The sequence below is a fragment of the Myxine glutinosa genome, unplaced genomic scaffold (genome assembly GCF_964187855.1).
Source record: "Myxine glutinosa unplaced genomic scaffold, kmMyxGlut1.1 SCAFFOLD_940, whole genome shotgun sequence".
In the NCBI taxonomy this organism is placed as follows: domain Eukaryota; kingdom Metazoa; phylum Chordata; class Myxini; order Myxiniformes; family Myxinidae; genus Myxine; species Myxine glutinosa.
The window spans coordinates 20,632-39,503 of record NW_027617035.1 but is presented as its reverse complement, the minus strand read 5'-3'; the positions used below and the strand labels follow the sequence as shown (position 1 = coordinate 39,503).

At 43.0% G+C, this 18,872-nt stretch overlaps 1 protein-coding gene across 1 annotated transcript; it reads right to left on the bottom strand.

Moving 5' to 3' along the window:
* Positions 1-6,919: 6,919 nt before the first annotated feature.
* LOC137427414 (lysophosphatidic acid receptor 1-A-like) lies at positions 6,920-17,126 on the bottom strand. The gene is made up of 3 exons (XM_068116902.2): positions 16,759-17,126; positions 15,321-16,075; positions 6,920-8,047 (listed from the first exon to the last, which is right to left on the bottom strand). The coding sequence occupies exons 2-3, from the start codon at positions 16,054-16,056 to the stop codon at positions 7,764-7,766; spliced, it is 1,020 nt and encodes a 339-aa protein (XP_067973003.1). The 5' UTR covers positions 16,057-16,075; positions 16,759-17,126; the 3' UTR covers positions 6,920-7,763.
* Positions 17,127-18,872: the final 1,746 nt, after the last annotated feature.

The following is an 18,872-nucleotide window of genomic DNA, read 5'->3' as shown; positions in this document are numbered from 1 at the left end:
CTTGCCCCGTTAATCCCTTCTTCACCCCTTACATCTGATTCTCCTGGGCGGCCATTCTATTTTCCAACCCCGTTAACCCATCCTTCATTTCCCCGATTTGGTTACCCACGTCCTCCAGTTGGCCCCCCAATTTACCTTCTAGCCCTTCCAACCTGTTGTCTAACCCCTCAAATTTATTGTCTAGCCCCTCAAATTTATTGTCTAACCCCTCAAATTTATTGTCTAACCCCTCAAATTTATTGTCTAACCCCTCAATTTTTGCTTCCTAGGTCGTTTCTCAATTCCCCGATTTGGCTTTCTAATCGCTCTCCCATTTTATTCATTTCCCTGCTGGATTTGTCTGCCATCTTTTCCATATACCCCCACATTTGCGTCATAAAAAGGTCCAGATTCACTAGTGCCGCGGGCTCGGCTATCGTGGCCACATGCGCGGCGCCGCCATCTTGTGCCCTTGCGACCTCGTGTGAGGCGCCACAATCTTGTGCGCCTGCAACCCCCGCTACCGCACCCTCATTGCTCTCCTCCTCCAATTCCTCCCTGGGGTCCTGGATTGCCTCTAACTCCTCTTCTACCTCCCCTACCGTCATCCGATCGCCTTGATCATCCATGGCACGACTTCAATTTGGGTGTTATCATAAAATTTCGGCTGCTCGTAAATTTTGACCAAATTTTTGGGTTTTTTTTTTTTTTCTGTTCGGGCCTCAAATCCCACTCCTCGACACCAATTGTTACGGATCTCAGAGACGGCACTCCCCTTAGCAAGGGGGGGGGGGGTTAATCACCGTGGCCTGTTAAGCCGACCGTCTCTGGTCCTGGTACTTGTAACGCTCTTTTGCAGGGTGGAATTGATCAGGGTTATTGGTCAAGGTGTTCTCCCGAATACCTTTACCAATCCCTCCACAAAACAGGGAGACAAGTACCGCTCGAACCACGGACAAGATGGTATTTGCCAAGCGGTTTAGCAATCCGCAGCTCAAGCCATTAACAACGAACTAACCCGACTCCGAGTGTTTGGCCAAAATCGCGCCACAGGTATTCAATCAGGGAAAACACTAAAGCGACCGGATGAGAGGAAAACCCAAAGAATAAGAAGGAACAGGTGGAATTTATTAATTATGTACAAAACCAAAGAACCAAAGAAGAAACGAAAGTAATATACAGTGAAGAAGAAGACACAGGGCAAGCCTTAAAACAGTCTTATATTATAACCCAGACAACAAACAGGACAGACAAATAGACTTACACGACAAGGGAATAGCAGGCAGGAATGACTGGAAGAAGGGATGAGAAGGCCCAGGCAGACGGTGGGCGTCGAGGTCCGGCTCCGGAAGTCGACTCGCGTCGTGGCGGGAAACCCTGGCAGGCAGCGAGCGCATATCGTTCACCGCGAGCGGACATTGCATACAGCGATGGGATTGGGATGCTCCGTCTTCTTACGCGTCTCTCCCTTGTTCATTCCTCGTTCATCTCCCAACCGTGCCTTCTCACCGACTCTGGATCACGTCTCTCTCTGCCTTCTTTGTAAAAAGGCTTCGCGATCGTCCTTATATTACCGTGTTACAATCAATGCGCGCTTCATGGAGCCACGCCCACGATGGTCTTTCGTCAGCCCTGGTTGGCTGGTGGGGGCTCGCTGGCCCCGCCTCAGGTGGTGCGTCGGCGTGCCACGCCCGTGATCTGGCGGCTCCGCCCCCTTCTTTCTCGGCTTGACCGCATGGCTAATGGCGGCGTGGTGCCAACCCGAATCAAGGCAAGGAGCAGCAAACGCTGCTGGCAAACGAAGCACTGGGGCCTATCTTATTTGATTAATGCAATGCAGATTCAACTATTGGGAACAGGTCCTTAACTGAAACACACAATAATGAAACAACTACGAAGAGGTCCTATGGTTCGCTACGTGTTGTTCATGGACTAACTAGGGTGCGATCTTTAACAAACCAATTGGTGGGGATATTTACAGGGGATCATTTATAAGGGAAACATTTACTAAAATTTACTAGTGAAGGTTCGAAAAACCATAACAATATATATATATATATATATATATATATAGTCAGGTGAAAAAGTAAGTACACCCCATGTAAAGTTTTGACTCTTCCAACATATTTCAACATACAGCTATTTGATCTTCATTTCAACAATATTGATAGATAAAGATGATATAATATAACAAATATCATGAAACATTTACATTTTGTAGTCCATTGTATAATTTAAATAAACATAAATGCAAATTTCGCATGTGGAAAAAGTAAGTACACCCTTGGCTCTAATAGGTGGTATTGCCCCCTTTGGCAGAAACAACCTCAAGTAGGCGTTTCTTATAACTGTCTACCAGTCTCTGACATCGACTTGGAGAAATTTTTCCCACTCCTCCATGCAGAATTCTTTCAGCTGTGCGATGTTTGAGAGGTTTCTTGCATGCACAGCTCGTTTCAAATCCCCCCACAACATCTCGATGGGATTTAGATCCGGGCTTTGACTTGGCCATTCCAGAACCCTCCATTTCTTTCTTTTCAGCCATTCCTTGGTGGATTTACTGGTATGTTTAGGGTTATTGTCATGTTGCAAGGTCCACCTTTGGTTGAGCTTCAACTTTCCGACAGCTGGCCTCACATTATCCTCAAGCACCCTCTGGTACAATGAAGAATTCATAGTGGATTCTATGATGGTGAGCTGCCCAGGCCCTGATGCAGCAAAGCTGCCCCAAACCAAAATATTTCCACCACCATGCTTTACAGTTGGTATCAGGTTCTTGTGGTCAAATGCTGTCTTTGGTTTTTCGCCAAACATGTCTTCTGGGCCTGTGGCCAAATAGCTCTACCTTTGACTTATCTGTCCAGAGCACATTGTTCCAGAAGTGCTGGTCTTTGCCTAGGTGTTCATTGGCAAACTTTAGTCTTGCCCTGATGTTCTTTCTGGACAGCAACGGTTTCCTCCTGGCACACCTCCCATGTAGATCAAATTTGTGCAGCCTCTTTCTAATGGTAGACTCGTGCACTTTGACATCAACAGTGGCAAGAGCTACCTGTAGGTCCCATGAAGACATTCTGGGGTTCTTAGAGACTTCTTCCAGCATCTTGCAGTCTGCTCTCGGCGGACTGATCTTGCTGGGGCGGCCTGGCCTGAACAAGTTGGCAGTTGTTTGGAATCTTCTCCACTTGTAGATGATCTTCCGGACAGTCGAATGATCGATTTCAAATTGTTTGGAGATCTTTTTAAATCCCTTCCCAGACTCGTAGGCATCCATAACCTTCTTTCTGAAGGCCTCAGAGAGCTCTTTTGATCTAGGCATGGTGACGCCGCACACTTCAACAACAAAGAGCAAACCAAACTAAATGTCTGAGGTTTAAATAAGACAGGTTCCTCCAAGATCCTCTCTGACGATGTTCTAATCATTTGCACCTGAGCTGGTGCACCTGATTCTAATTTTAGGTATTTGAAGTAGTGATAAATGTGGGGGTGTACATACTTTTTCCACATGCGAAATTTGCATTCATGTTTATTTAAATTATACAATGGACTACAAAATGTAAATGTTTCATGATATTTGTTATATTATATCACCTTTATCCATCAATATTGTTGAAATGAAGATCAAATAGCTGTATGTTGAAATATGTTGAAAAAGTCAAAACTTTACATGGGGTGTACTTACTTTTTCACGTGACTGTATATATATATATATTTATATCCGGGTCTCTTAGACGGAGGAGTGATTTGTTTCACAAGTTGCTCTCTGTAAAATGAACAAGGTTTCATTGTGGTATTAAAATTCTGGACCATTGATAACTTCAAGCCTGTAATTGACAGCATTCACAACATTAACAACAGGAGTAAATCTAAATGTCTATGAACATGATGTTTCCCACACATATGCATAAACATGACAAACGAATGGCGGCCTTCCACAGAGCGACATTTACAGGTGGTAGTAAAGTGTACTTTAGAGTCTATCACAGAAGGGCACATTGGTCTGTAAAGGAAAGTCCATCTTCATGCCGATTTTCAATAAATAAACAAAAAGAGACAACTGTCTCTTGAACAATGGAGATGAACAATGATGTTTGCATTTGGCGACAGGAGACTCCAGCAGATAGTGGGGATACCATGGATGTGGATCTGCCACCTTTCTTTGAGATGTTTCACCTGCACATATCTACCATTCTGATTGTGTCCTTAACCTATTCACGACGAAGCAGGGAAGCATGGAGGCAGGAATAAACTAACAGCCATGGAAACGTGTAGAAACATCTTTGGATCAGAGGAGTGTATTACGTTGGTACATCCAAGGTCTCCCCAGTTAGACGACCCTCTCGGGTCTTCACATGCCATGCCACCAGAATCAATGTGGGTCATTTATTGGATGCATGTCCAGGAAACGGGTTCCTGACTCCCATCCAAGTCAAATGTGTGGCCAGATTCCAGGCAATGATGGGCTGTGGCTGACTGTGTCACCTTCCCCACCCTAATTACTTTATTATGTTCATCTAGCCTTTGTTACAAATTCCTTCCAGTTTCACCGGATATACACACAAACTAAGATATATACGATCTAAACGTCTATTCTAAAGGTGTACATATCTAAAGGGTCTAGCTGTAGTGTGAGTTTGGTCTGCATATTACAAGTAGGCGATGATTTTTATGGCAATTAATGACTTTAATAATTGATCAGTTTCATGATGACATCTACCCAAAAGAGCTGTGATTAAAAAACGAAGACCAAATTCACACTTTGGTCTCTTTATTTAAAACCATACCAGGAGTACCCGCGCTTCCCGGCCTCCATTTGGGTTTTTAATTATTTTTGTGGGTGCCTAAAACACTTCCCTACACCTACTAAGGAAATTTTATATTTAATATAATAACACAAACACACACTAATCTATACTCAACATCAAAATAAACTTATCAAATCTTTAGAAGGACTCTCATTGAAATCCTCTGCGCAAAAATATTTGAACACAGAGGTAAAGTTCATCTATCTTTACTAAACAGGTCAATAAACAAGAGGTTGCCTCAATCGCAAAAAAACAAAAAGCATGAACATCACAAGGGGTGGTGCAACAAAAGTCACAGCACTGCAACACAAAAGCACGCACCTGAATACGGTCAAAACAAAATGACACAGGAATGGACAACGACACTCCTAACAGTCAAGGACAGAATGACAGCAGTCCTCAATATCGTGTGTGTCCTCTCTGAGCTGTGATGCAGGCTGTACACCTCCGACGCATGCTCTGTACCAGGCGTCTGATGCGGTCCTGGGGAAGTCTGTCCCACTGCTCTTGCATGGTGGTTACCCGTGGTCTTCCTCTTCGTGGACCATCATTCACAGTTCCAGTTTCACCGTAACGCCTGGCCAGGTTGGAAATTGCAGGCTGTGAGCAACCAAGACGTTGGGCAATAGTTCGCTGGCTTACAACAGCCTCAAGCATCCCAATTGCCCTTAAACGTTGTTCGGATGTCAGGTGTGGCATCTGAATTTTCTTGTTGTTTTCCCTGTCAGAAGCCTCTAGAGTGACTATGGACAGCAGTAAATGAATGTCTAACCACGAGAACTGAAGGATTTCATTATGAGGGTCATTATTTTAAGGGAAAGATCCCTATACAGACCACTCAAGCATGCCATTGTTGATCTACCAGGTGATTGAAGTGAAGTTCCCGTTACATCATCAGCCATTACAATTGAAGAAACGTGTTTGTAAAGCTGCACATTTCAAAGAATGAAAGTGATGTTTATTTTGATGTTCAGTATATAAACGCTCAGGCTCCTCAAATATTACCTTCCACATAGCTATAAAGGCTCGGGCACCAGAGAACGATTTAAAAAAAAAATTTTTTTTTTTGCCTAAAACACTCCCCGTCACTCACTGAAGAACCTCTGAAAGGTTGCCAAAGATCCGCTCAGCCATCTCTGACAAAAATGGTGAGAGATAGACAAACAAACGGCTCTCATCGTTCAGATTACCAGTACAAATCGATATGAATAATAATAAATTTCACAACAAATTATGTGAGAATTGAGATGATTTTCCATTCCACATCGACTTTGTTGGATAAATGCCTTTGTTGAACAGCAGAATTCCTGAAAAAGTAAAAGTTCTTCCATGGTATAGTTAGCGTTTTCAGAAAGCTTTCACACCCTTGACTTTTTCACATTTTGTTGTGTTGCGGCCTGAATTTAAAATGGACTAGCTGAGATACCCGGTCTATGCCTGGGGAAATCCATGTATGTGCGGGGGGTTGCGGGTGTAACACCGTGGGCCAAGAGTTGTGGCTGGCAAATCAGAACAAAAATACACACAGTAGGGAGGTGATGGGGGTAACGAGGGTGGGGTTGGGGCAGGAGGAGGGGAAGAGTGCAACACTATCCTGGGGGAGTGGACAATATTCATGCCAAGTTTGAGTGAGGCCGATGGGCGAAAGAGTACCCAGGATGTCGAAGCAAAGATGGTGGGGAGTGAGGGGATTAGGGGTTGGGGTGGGGGGTAGTTTATATGCAAAACGACCCTGAGGGAGTGAACAGTCTTCAGTGCAAGTTTGAGCTCCGTGAGTCAAAAGGTGTGGCCAGCAAATCAGAAAAATACACAGTAGGATGGTGATGGGGCTGGAGGATGGATGGATTTGGACGAAACTTGTTGGAAAGGTTGTGTGTGTGTGACAAGGAAGAATCGATTCGATTTTGGTGAAGATCCGAATATGGATTCGGATGAGAATTATTGAGGTGATTCTTCACCATTGAGTGATATGGCCAACCAGGTGGAGGTATGCTCTCTACTGAGTGCCGTTCTAGTTCGATCTGCTATGTTTGTTGTCAGTTACAAAATGATGATGTGACGACATTTCACATGTTTTTATGAAATCTCAAACTGTTTCATACCTGCAGGACGTGCTTCAATCAAACAGAGCAATCATAGTGTATATTGTATTTAAAAACGTTTACTATAATGCTTTTTACAGTATGCAGGTAATGCATTGCAACATTATGTCCAGAGTGTTGTGTCATAAAATCATAAGTATAAAAATAATTCATAGCATAAAAAAAGTGAAAAATTTATACATCAAAACTCAAAAACTGGAAAGGGCTTTTGACCCAAAACATCCCATGGCATATTCAATGTAACCACCACCATGTTTTGGACATGCACATTGTAAGGGCCTTAAGAATAATTAATGAAATAGCTGAAGCAATATGTAGGTAAACATGAGGGGAAGTGGTAATGGAGTAGGGTTACAAAAAATATTAACTGGATTACAGGCAGACTTATACTTTTGTGATTACGGTAATTTATACATTATGGAAGAGATGATTAATTTTGTTTTGTAAATACAAGAGGTCCTATTAGCTGATGATATATTTATTTGTTGGATTTTCTTATTGTTTTTTTTTTTTGCAGCCGTTTCTTCTGATTAATATCAAAGAACCACAGCAAATGTGGACCTCATCGAACACCAACGCCGCCCTGGTGCAATTTATGCTGGTATATATATATATATATATATATATATATATGATCCAAATAACCTTTACAGGTATGGCAGGAAAATGATGTGACCACTTAGCAAATAGCTCAAGACCTGGAGTGCCTTTTCAAGGTAAGGCAAGGTGTTCAACCTTCGACTTGAGAAGTCTCATGTTCTACTTGCTTTAGGTTGATAGACAAGATTACAGGTACGTGGAATGTGGCAAGTCACCATGTACTGTACATAACATGAAACTCCAAAGATACTTCACATATACCATTGAAACCAAAAATATACTAGGATTTATCCACACTTTTTACATTCTGTAATGCACCCTCAATTTTTTCAGAATCAGTTTGTTGAACTCTGATGTCGGGATGCCGGCAAAAGCAAAGGATTCTTTTAAATGCTTTCCACATGTTTTTATCCCTGAATGAATATATTATGGGATTCAATGCAGAATTTATTTCAGCCAATATCAAGAAGAACTTTTCTGGAGCATTGAGGTCGCAGCTGGTTGTGCAAAAAACATCCAGGAGAAGAAGCACAAGTCCAGGTGTCCAACAGATGACGAACACACCTGCAGCAGTTGGACATAAATGGAAGACATGCTTCATTTTCAATTATTTACTTACATTTCCATCATCAAAATAGGCATCGTCTGATATCCATGCGTTATAAAAAAAAATCAGTGCTAAAAAACAAACTAGACATAATCTGAAAATGCAAAGCCTGTCCGCATCTGTTTGTATTCAGATGACTTCTTCTTTTGTATGCTTAAAATAACAAAAACAGTTAAAAAATACAAAATGATAGTTGATTTTCATGCAGCCTTTGACCTTTGACCTTTGAGCTCAAAAAAAAAAAAGAATCCGTTTCTAGCTTTTGATTGGTGAACCAATTATGTGACCCAATATGCAGATTCTTAAAATTTCAGGTCAATTGGAGAAAAATTGACAATTTTATGCAACCTCGACCTTTGGATCTACAAAAAACAATCGGCTTGTAGATTTTGATTGGTGAACCAATTCAGTGATCTAATATGCAAATGCTTTACATTTCAGGTCAATCGGGTGAAAATTTATTTTATGTGACGCTGACCTTTGACCTTTTGACTAAATTATTAATTTGCCTTCTCCATATTCTCATAAATAAAGCTTTGTTGAAAATTTGATGACAAAACAAATGGTAAATTGAAATTTCTGGTCAATTGGATGAAAATGGATGATGTTATGTGCCGCTGACCTTTGACCTTTTGACTAAATTATTAATTTTCCTTCTCCATATTATCATAATAAAGCTTTGGTAAAAAAAAACAAAACAAAAAAAACCACACACACACACACACACACACACACACACACACACACACACACACACACACACACACACACACACACACACACACACACACACACACACACACACACACACACACACACACACACACGCACACACACACGCACACACAAACACACGTCTCCTGCTATGCAAGTGATGGCTAACAAACAGTACATGCCTTTCGCCACTCACCTACAAACCCATGTTATGGGACCATTTACATCAATCATTTTACAGACACATCAGATTATGTACAGACCTACAAGTTGATTTACAATAATCAGCGAGGTCACAGAATCCCTCATCGCAGTTGACCTCCCTTTTCATAAAATGAATCAAATCCTTCCTGGCAAACTTTCAGACATGAGAAGTCAGACATGAGACCAGGGCAAACTCTCCAGGCATATCTCGAGCTTTCAATGTAGTGCGGCACCCCACATTGTTCTCCAAACTCTTTGCCTATGGAATCCAAAGCCAACTCCACTCTTGGGTTACTGACTTACTCTACTCTTGTAGCCAACGTGTGGCTCTCAATGGCATCCTCTCATCTGTTGGCATAACCACTTTCGGCCTCCAAACCACTTTCGGTCACCGCCTGGCAAAGTCCTTCCTTGTACACCTGGACTTTTATTCACCTGCAAGGCTTTCATCCGCAGCTTGATGGAGTACTGCTCTATCCTCTGGGCACGTGCCCCTGCTACAGTGGACATTGTTCAGCTTGACGTCATGGAAACCATAACCTTCAAGATCAGTGGAATCTCCCGGAATGAAGCTGAGTCCCTGGGCCGATCACTTTCACATCACAGAGAGGTTGGTGGTCTCTCTGTGTCTTTCACTGCCACATGTGTCTTTCACTGAGGAGGGGCTTCCGTCTGACCACTCTTCCATAAAGCCCAGATCGGTGGAGTGTTGCAGTGATGGTTGTCCTTCTGGAAGTTTCTCCCATCTCCACACAGGATCTCTGGAGCTCAGCCAGAGTGACCATCGGGTTCTTGGTCACCTCTCTTACCCAGGCCCTTCTCCCCCGATTGCTCAGTTTGGCCAGGCGGCCAGCTCGAGGAAGAGTCCTGGTTGTTCCAAACTTCTGCCATTTAAGAATTATGGAGGCCTCTGTGCTCCTGGGAACCTTCAATGCAGCAGAGAGATTTTTGTAGGCTTCCCCAGATCTGTGCCTCGACACAATCCTGTCTCTGTGCTCTGCAGGCTGTTCCTTCAACCTCATGGCTTGGTTTTTGCTCTGATATACATCGACAGCTGAGAGACCTTATATAGACAGGTGTGTGCCTTTCCAAATCATGTCCAATCAATTGAATTTACCACAGGTGGACTCCAATCAAGGTGTGGAAACATCTCAAAGATGATCCAGAGAAATGGGAGGCACCTGAGCTAAATTTCAAGTGTCATAGCAAAGGGTCTGAATACTTATGTGAATGTGATATTTCCGTTTTTTCTTTTTAATAAATTTGCAAAACTTTCTAAAATCCTGTTTTCTCTTTGTCATTATGGGGTATTGAGTGTAGATTGATGAGGGAAAAAAAAGAATTTAAACGATTTCAGCATAAGGCTGCAACATAACAAAATGTGAAAAAAGTGAAGGGGTCTGAATACTTTCTGAATGCACTGTATATGTTTACATGGGGCTGGCAGGATAGCTTGGAAGTATGCACACATGCCGAAGAACAGTCTAACTGAGCTGTCTAGCCTAGGGTTGAATCTCGACCGAGCTATAAATCTGTCACCCTGGTGTTTTCATGCAAGGTGGTGTATCAATGTGTTGCAACATCTCTTGAACGGAAGTTAAGCCAGAGGACCCATCTTTCAGCAATGGATGTTGCAGGACATTAAAGATCCTATGATATTGTCCTGTCAGACCGGCGGTTAACACCGCAGGATGATGAATAGCCGTAACGGTCCTTAATTCCGAGGCACGTAGCCAAAATTATGGCGGTGGTTTTTATGGCGCGCAGGACAGAAGGCGCCGAGGTGCTCACCTGGACGAAGCACATGGGTTGATTCAAGAAATCCCCAACGAATAAACAACACAACAAATGAAATGCCACAATAATTAATTTAATGAATTACAGCACGGCAAAATAAAGATCGAGGTAAAACTAAATTCTAATTTGAGACGTCTCCACTCAGACACAAAAACACACAAGGGGAAAGATAAAATGAAATAAATGGTTTCTTTTAGTCGGCTGGCACTCAGCTTGCTCAACGAGATTATTGAATGAAGTCGGCAATACAGGGTGTCCAAGTCCAATGCTTCCCGTGCCTGAGCTCCCAATATGGCAACAAGCCGACGATTGTGACGCGCACAGAGCCATCGAGCGAGCTGTGAAGACGGCCCTATTTTTGCTCTCTCTCTCTCTCTCTCTCTCCGTCCGAAGCGCCAAGAGCCCCACAAACCGTCGCCTTATTTCTCCTCCTCACGTTCGCAAAAGTTCCACAAAAGCTCCGGAAAGTCTCCTCACAGGCGCATACGAGACCAAAAAGCGACAGCCAAGGACAAAAGCCAGTCCGAGAGCGAGCGACTTCTTCTTCCCTCCTCTCAAACTTTATCGCTCTGACATCACACTGACCAACGGCCAAGCTCTCTTGAAACACCGCACGTCCTCTTGACCAATCAAGAAGCTTGGGGCGTGGCCTATCGGTTACGATGCCTGGGAGGCGGGGTTTAATTGTCGATCGAGAATGTTCAGCTTCTGTCGGCATTGTTGGCTAATGGACGGTTGTTGTTATTGTTGTAATGAGCGTGAGTTTTTATGGCTGGCCTTGGTAATTGTAAAAACGGAGGAAAAACCACAGGGAGCCATCACAGGCTGGGGAAAACTAACTTTTATCCCTACCTAGTTAACATATCCCCCCCCCCCCCCCCCCCCCCCGTGTGAAGACACATAAACAACCTTAAGCTCCAGTTATTCTGCTTATATACATTGACGTCTCCTATGCATTCATGGTCCATGCTACAACTATACAATCCTATCTTCACTATGGTATTCCATCCTCTAACCTCACAAACGTAACAATATCCTTCTTGAAGAAGGGGCGAATTAATGTGGGATTCCTGACGAAATTCCAAATTCCTGCCACGTTCAGTCGAGTATCTTACGATAAATTGACGACTGTCTAGGATTGGTTGTAGCTTTGAAACGTTCCTCAATGTCGTGTATGCCCCCTACGGCCATACACTCTATCAGGAGTATGGGCCTCTATTATTACTTGCAAAAATCGAAGATTTTCCAAGTATATTGGATGGTCTTGTGCATTATTCTGCCTGGCTGTTTGCCTGTCAATCGCCTATAGGTCACAATTTTAAACCGATCTTTGCACATCTTCACCAAATGGTAGAGTTAGTCATAAAGAAGAAGCCTATTGACCAATAAATTTTGTGGTCAACATAGTCCAAAGATCAACAACAGAGGGTGGAATTTCTAAAATCTTCAATTTTATCTGGTTGACTTGAAATTTGAAGAGGATTTGCATATCAGGTCACAAAATTCAACCACCAATTATTTTTCAGGTCAACTTTGGCCAAAAGGTCAATATAGGCCAAAGGTCAATAACCCAGTCCCAAACCCATCTCTCTCTGTTCCCACCTTTCCCAGTCGAACCCAACTGCTCCTGGACTCTGTGTCCTTCTCTCCTGACAAGGTGGAGGAGTTTTTGTCAAACCTCGACTGATTCTGCAACTGGACCAGACGGCATCAGCCCACGGGTCCTAAAATCCTGCTCTGCCGCTCTATCTCACCCTCTCTCTGTTCTTTTCACCCTATCTTTTGCTCAAGGTCATCTGCCAGCATCCTGGAAATCAGCAAACATTACCGCTTTACACAAAAAAGGTGCAAAAACAGATCCCTGCAACTACAGACGAATCAGCCTTCTCCCAATTATCAGCAAAGTCATGGAATCCATCATTGCTTCGGATATGAAATCTTTCCTCTTCTCCAATGGCTTGATCTCTGATCATCAATTTGGTTTCAGACCAGGTCACTCTACTCTGGACATTCTGCTTCTGCTGTCTCAACAATGTATGGAGGTCCTCAATGCCAAACAGGAAATCAGAGCTGTCTCCCTTGACATATCACGTGCCTTCGATACGGTCTGGAACCCAGCTCTGCTCACCAAACTCTCCTCCTATGGTATCAATGGAAATCTCCATGCATGGCTTGCAGACTTCCTCTCTGATCGTAGTCAACATGTGGCCCTGAATGGATTTCTCCCATCTCCCCTTCCTGTTCAGGCTGGAGTTCCCCAAGGCAGTGTGCTGGGCCCTGTGCTTTTTCTGGTCTTTATCAATGATCTCTCCGTAACAATATCCCCCGCTTGGAAAAGGCCAACCCCCGCTTGGGAACCCTGGTGTTGGGCTAGCGGCTAGGGTGCCGGCTTAGGATCCTTGGATCCTGGGTTCGAATCCCGGTCAATCGCTGAATTAACGCCAGGGGGGTTGACTCAGCCTGTCATCCTTCCGAGGTCGGCTAATTGAGTACCAGTTCACTGGTAATTCCCTGTTTGTCGTTAAAGGCGGCAAAAAGTGTTGGCGTCAGGAAGGGCATCCGGCCGTAAAACATTGCTTCAAAAAGGGGACCAAAAAACAACAACAACCATGGTTCCCGAAAAAGGCCAACCCCCGCTTTGCGGGGAAAAATGGCCTCTAAAGGTGGTTTTTTATCAATGATCTCTCCGACTCTCTGGAAAATCCTCTCTATCTCTTTGTTGATGACTCCACTCTCTGCCGCTCCATTCCTCTTCCCTCAGATCGGCAGTCTGCAGCCTCCTCACTCTCTGAAGACCTGGACAAAATCACAGACTGGTCAAACAAGTGGAACATGTCTTTCAATCCTGACAAATCTCACACTCTTATTATGTCTCTCCGAAAAGATCGACTGGACAACCCTCCCATCTACTTTCTCAACAATCCTCTCCAAGAAGTTCTGTCGCTCAAGCTTTTGGGTCTCACTATCTGCCATGATCTTTCTTGGGAAAACCACATTTCCAAGCTGGCCTCCAAAGCCAGTCGCCGACTGGGCATCCTCCGTCGTGCGAAGTCCTTCCTAGGCACATCTGAGCTCCTCACCACATACAAGGCTTTCATCCGCAGCTCAATGGAATACTGTTCTCCCCTATGGGCTGGTGCTCCTGCCTCACACCTAGTTCGGCTTCACGCTGTTGAATCCAAAGCTTTCAGAATCATTGGAATCGCCCGCAATGAAGCTATCTCTGAGGGCCTTTCACTCACTCACCGCAGGCAGGTAGGTGGTCTTTCTGTCTTCTACCGACTCCTCTCCGGCCTTGCTCCCCCAGCTCTCTCTCTGTGCTCTGTCCCCCAAATATTCCTACAGGTCGCACAAGATCTGCCAGCAACCCTCTGATGGTTAAACTGCCGAAATCTCGGCTCTCTGCTCACCTTCACTCTTTCATTCCTCTTTTCTCCCGCCTCTGGAACAAACTCCCACACTCCCTTCAATCCCACTCCTCCCTCCAGGTCTTTAAAACAGCTGTTCACCACCATCTCTTATCTTCCCCCATCCAAAACCTTGATCTTTTCTACCCCCACTAATTCACCCCAGATCCACCTTGTTTGAAATTCCAACTTCTTTCCTGGAAGTCCTGGCCGTGTCCATATGTTTTATACCTCTCCAACCCCCCCCCCACCCCCTTCCCATGCCTCCTCCCCGAAGCCCTCTCCCTCCCACAGATCTCTCGATGTCTCCATGTCTCTCGGTCCCTGCTCTCAAATGTTGTGTTTGTGTCCTTCCCCCTCTCTCCCCATCTTGTCTACCGCTCCCGATGTTATTTGTTTTATGTGTCGGTTTGTCTGTTTGTCTTTCTGTGTGATTAATGTTCGCCCTTTCACGAGCCTCGATCTTGTATACAAAAAACAAACAAAAAAAAAACAGGTGCAATTTCTAAAATCCTCAATTTTCATCCAATTGACTTGAAATTTGAAGATGATTTGCATATCACATCACTGAATTCAACCACCAATCATTTTTCAGGTCTAAAGGTGAAAAGTTCAACATAGGCCAAATTTCTAAAATTGTCAATGTTCATCTGATTGACTTAAAATTTGAAGAGGATTTGCATATCATCACTGAATTCAACCAACAATTACTTTTGAGGTCAACATAGGCCAAAGATCAACAACCTATTTTAGGGATTTCACAAGTATCGTGCTATGCACGACATATTTCTTGTTGTTATATTTCGATGAGTTAATTTTAATAAACAACTATTCCGTTGATATTCATCTAATCCAACCCAGAGCTTGTCTTTAAGCATCAATGGGAAGTTACATGAAGGACACATTCTGAAGTTAAGGGCTATGTTTTTTGGCATGCACAACAATAAAATACCTTCAAGGCTGCTATATTCATTGGATATTACTTTATGTGGATATGATTAAGATTTTGATTTTAATACAATTATTTTTTTCACTTTAATATTAATGCTTGCAACATACTACATTCTTTTTTTTTAATGACATTTTCAACTTCAAAAATATAACTTACCCAAAACAATACATACAGTCTTCAAGAGCTGCATCGTCATTTCTTTTCGTTTTGCAGGAAGGGACGTGTGCTTTGATATCCGACTAGTTTTTTGCTTGACGTAGTACAGGATTCTGGAGTACAGTACAACCATAATGAAGAAGATGAGGAGGTTTAATGCCGTCCAGAAGATGACATAGCTGTTACTATAGAGTGGCGCCATGTTTGAGCAACTTTTAATATTGCACATGCAGTGCCAGCCCATGGAAGGGACGGCTCCCATGAAAATAGCTATAACCCAGATGCATGCTATTGCCAAGAATACTCTGCGATTACTCATGGTAGAATGCACCTCCATTTTCATGACGGTTAGGTGTCTCTCCACTGCGATTGCGAGAAGATTTCCAACAGAGGCTGTGAGACTGGTGTCTAACATGGCTTGACGAAACATCCAACCAGAAAGTGAGAGCTTCCTTGTGTTTGGGCCAGTGTGAAACAGAAGATACAGGTATGAAATTCCTGCTAAGAGATCAGAGGCAGCCAGGTTACCTATGAGATAGTAAAGTGGGTAGTGGAACTTCTTTTCAATGTAGACAGCAACGATGACCAAGAGGTTAGCCAAAATGGCCATGATGCTGACCATCATTCCAAGGGTCATTACGATAATGTAATACGGCTCCCATTCTCCGGCCATAACCTTTTTGCTCTTGTTGTAGAAAAAGGCAATGCTTTCATTGTAGTAGCAGTGAGTTTCCATCCTGATGAAATATGTATACCTGCAAAACAATAGCAAATACTCAAAGATCATGACAAAACTTTAAATTTTTAATGAACACAAATTTGTTTTTATCAATTCAAACTAGAATTTAAACCATTAATATTTAATCATACACCACAATTTTATCTTTGAAGAAAACGAATTTCAAGCAGCATTTCCCACTCTCACTACAATGTACAAGTAGTCACTGCATTTGCCGCCCCAACAACATGAAGGTTATTGAATACCGCACATCCGCAACACGATATTTAAGTGATAATTATTAATACAGGCCCACACTCTTTACAGAGCTGCAGGGAATATTACGACTTGTTGAGAATCGTTTCTTGGCTGGAATCAATCTTGAATGGTTCACCACTCTAATATGGGGCCCTTCACAACTGGAAGTACAGGTATTTGGAATTTGGCCAGCGTGCTGGACAACTTGCTTCCTATGCACAAATTAAACCGTGGGATCTTTTAACGTCCACCAATGAATGCGAATAGACGGGATATCCGCTTTCTGTGGATGCCACACATTAATGCTTTCATCACTCAGCATCCAAAACAACACTGTGCCAACAACTATTGTGGACACCTCCTCTTGGTGGTTGGACTCCCCCCCCCCCCCCTAACGTAAGTCGGGGGGCAAATCCTCCCCAAGAGGGGAGGATCCTTGACGAATCCTTTGTTCTTCCTTACCTTTTGGTTTCCTCTCCATTCGATCGTCTTCGTCTTTTCTCAATTGAACACCTGTGGCACGATAGGAACCGCTCAGGGTCGGGTTTAGTCCTTTGTTAATGGCTCGGGCTTCGGATTGTTAAACCGCTCGGCAATTCCCATCTTGTCTGCGGTCTGAGCGGGAGTTATCTCCCTGCTTTGCGGTCGGATTGGCACTCAGGTATTTGGGACTCCATTGACCAATCACCCTGGCCAATCTCGACCGGAAAGGAGCGTTATAATTCCCAGGATTGGGGGACGGCCCGCTTAAAAGACAAGGGGAGTAACCCCCCCTTGATAAGGGGAGAGCCGACCCCCGAATCCGCAACAATTAAGCGAATTTATTAAGTGAATTAACAACAATTAAGCGAATTAAGCGAACAATTAAGCGAAGTTGCGAATCCGCAACTGCATCCAACAAAGGATTCGTCATTCGTCTTCCCTGCTGCTCGGATTCGTCAAGGCAGCGCGGTCACGGTTGGAATGCAGACCGGTCCCTTGGGCTGGCCCTTTCCATCTCCCTATCTCTTCCTCTCTTTTTAGATATGTCTCTCCCTCTCCCTCTCTGTCTGTCTGTCTGTCTGTCTGTCTGTCTCCGTGTCTCTCTCTGTCTGTCTCTGTCTGTCTCTGTCTCTCTCGACTTCGTGAAGGCGGGGTACACAATCCTAGATGTGGGGGATCACTGCTTCACCCCGGCGAGATCGATCGGCTGTCTCCGTGCTGCAGGCATGTTCGAGATAACTGTCCGGTGCTATACAACAACAACAACACGGTGACAGTTTTTTCTGGGTCGAGATTCAAAACCCAGGCCAGGCAGCTCAGAGGAGAGCGCCAGCTCTACGTCATCCTGCCTGCCAGCCCCCACATCTATTTACTTTTTCTCATTCCTCTGTTCTTTCTCTTGTTTTGAAGAAGGGAGCTCAGTACCAGAAACGTTGCTTTAACCTATTCTATTGGTAGTTAATATACCTCTATCAACATCTGGTTGAGAAAAAAGAGAGTTGAAGACATTGTTACTTTAAAATTATGTTGAAATTAGACTAAAAAGGCAGATTTTTTTTTTTGTATACTTGTTGTTTTGTTGTTTGTTGTTTTTTTTTCAAGAGATCTTGATGAAAGGAAAAAAGGACGATATAAAATAAGTGAAAAACATACATTTGCACGGCATGCAAGCTGTATCACCATAGTATAAAATTAAAAGAACAAAAAACAAGTACAGATACAAAGTACACCCCCATGCCAAATGAATAAATATCCTCCAGCTCAGAATTGCCGGGGCACCTTAGGCACCCGGCAATAACGCCGAGCGGCTCATAGAGACTGAATTGGGAGGGAAAAGTGTACAATAATTGATTGATTAATTGCATAATTAAAATCAATAAATAATGATCATAAAATACTTTCTTAATTAATTGGCTAATAGCATCCCTAAACCACCAATGCTTCATCTGAAGCTGTAACCTTTTGAAAATTAATTAAGTCAATCATCGAAAAAATTGAATAAATAATTGATTAATAAATAAATAAATAATTTATCGATTAATTGATTAATCAAAAAATCAAAAATATCCCTTGTAGCAACATCACGTGGTCACTATCATGTCCAAATATCAGCTTCCTAGCTCAAAAGGTGCCTGAGATATTGCCAAGATGAGAAAGAAAATAAATAAATGATTAATAATGAAAATAAACAAATAATAATAATAAAAAAATTAAATGATTAATCAATTGGATAATAGAATACCGAAACTCCACCATTTCATCCGAATCTCTAACTTAAAAAAAAATCAATTGTCATTAATCGAATAATTAAATAATTAATCGATTAATTGATTAATCAAAAATCAGAAAATACTGTTTTTGCCAAAGCACTTGCTCACTATTGTGCCGAAATTTCAGCTTCCCAGCTCAAAGTATGGCTGAGATATTGCCCGGAAAAACAAACAAACAAACAATCAAATGAAAAATCGGTCAGAGACCGAGGACTTGCCGGGATTTACTTTTTTTATCGACCATTTAGGAAAAATATGGCGGTTGAACCATGTGACCGATAACGTCATCATTAACATATTTTATTCCCCATGGAGAGTTCTTTA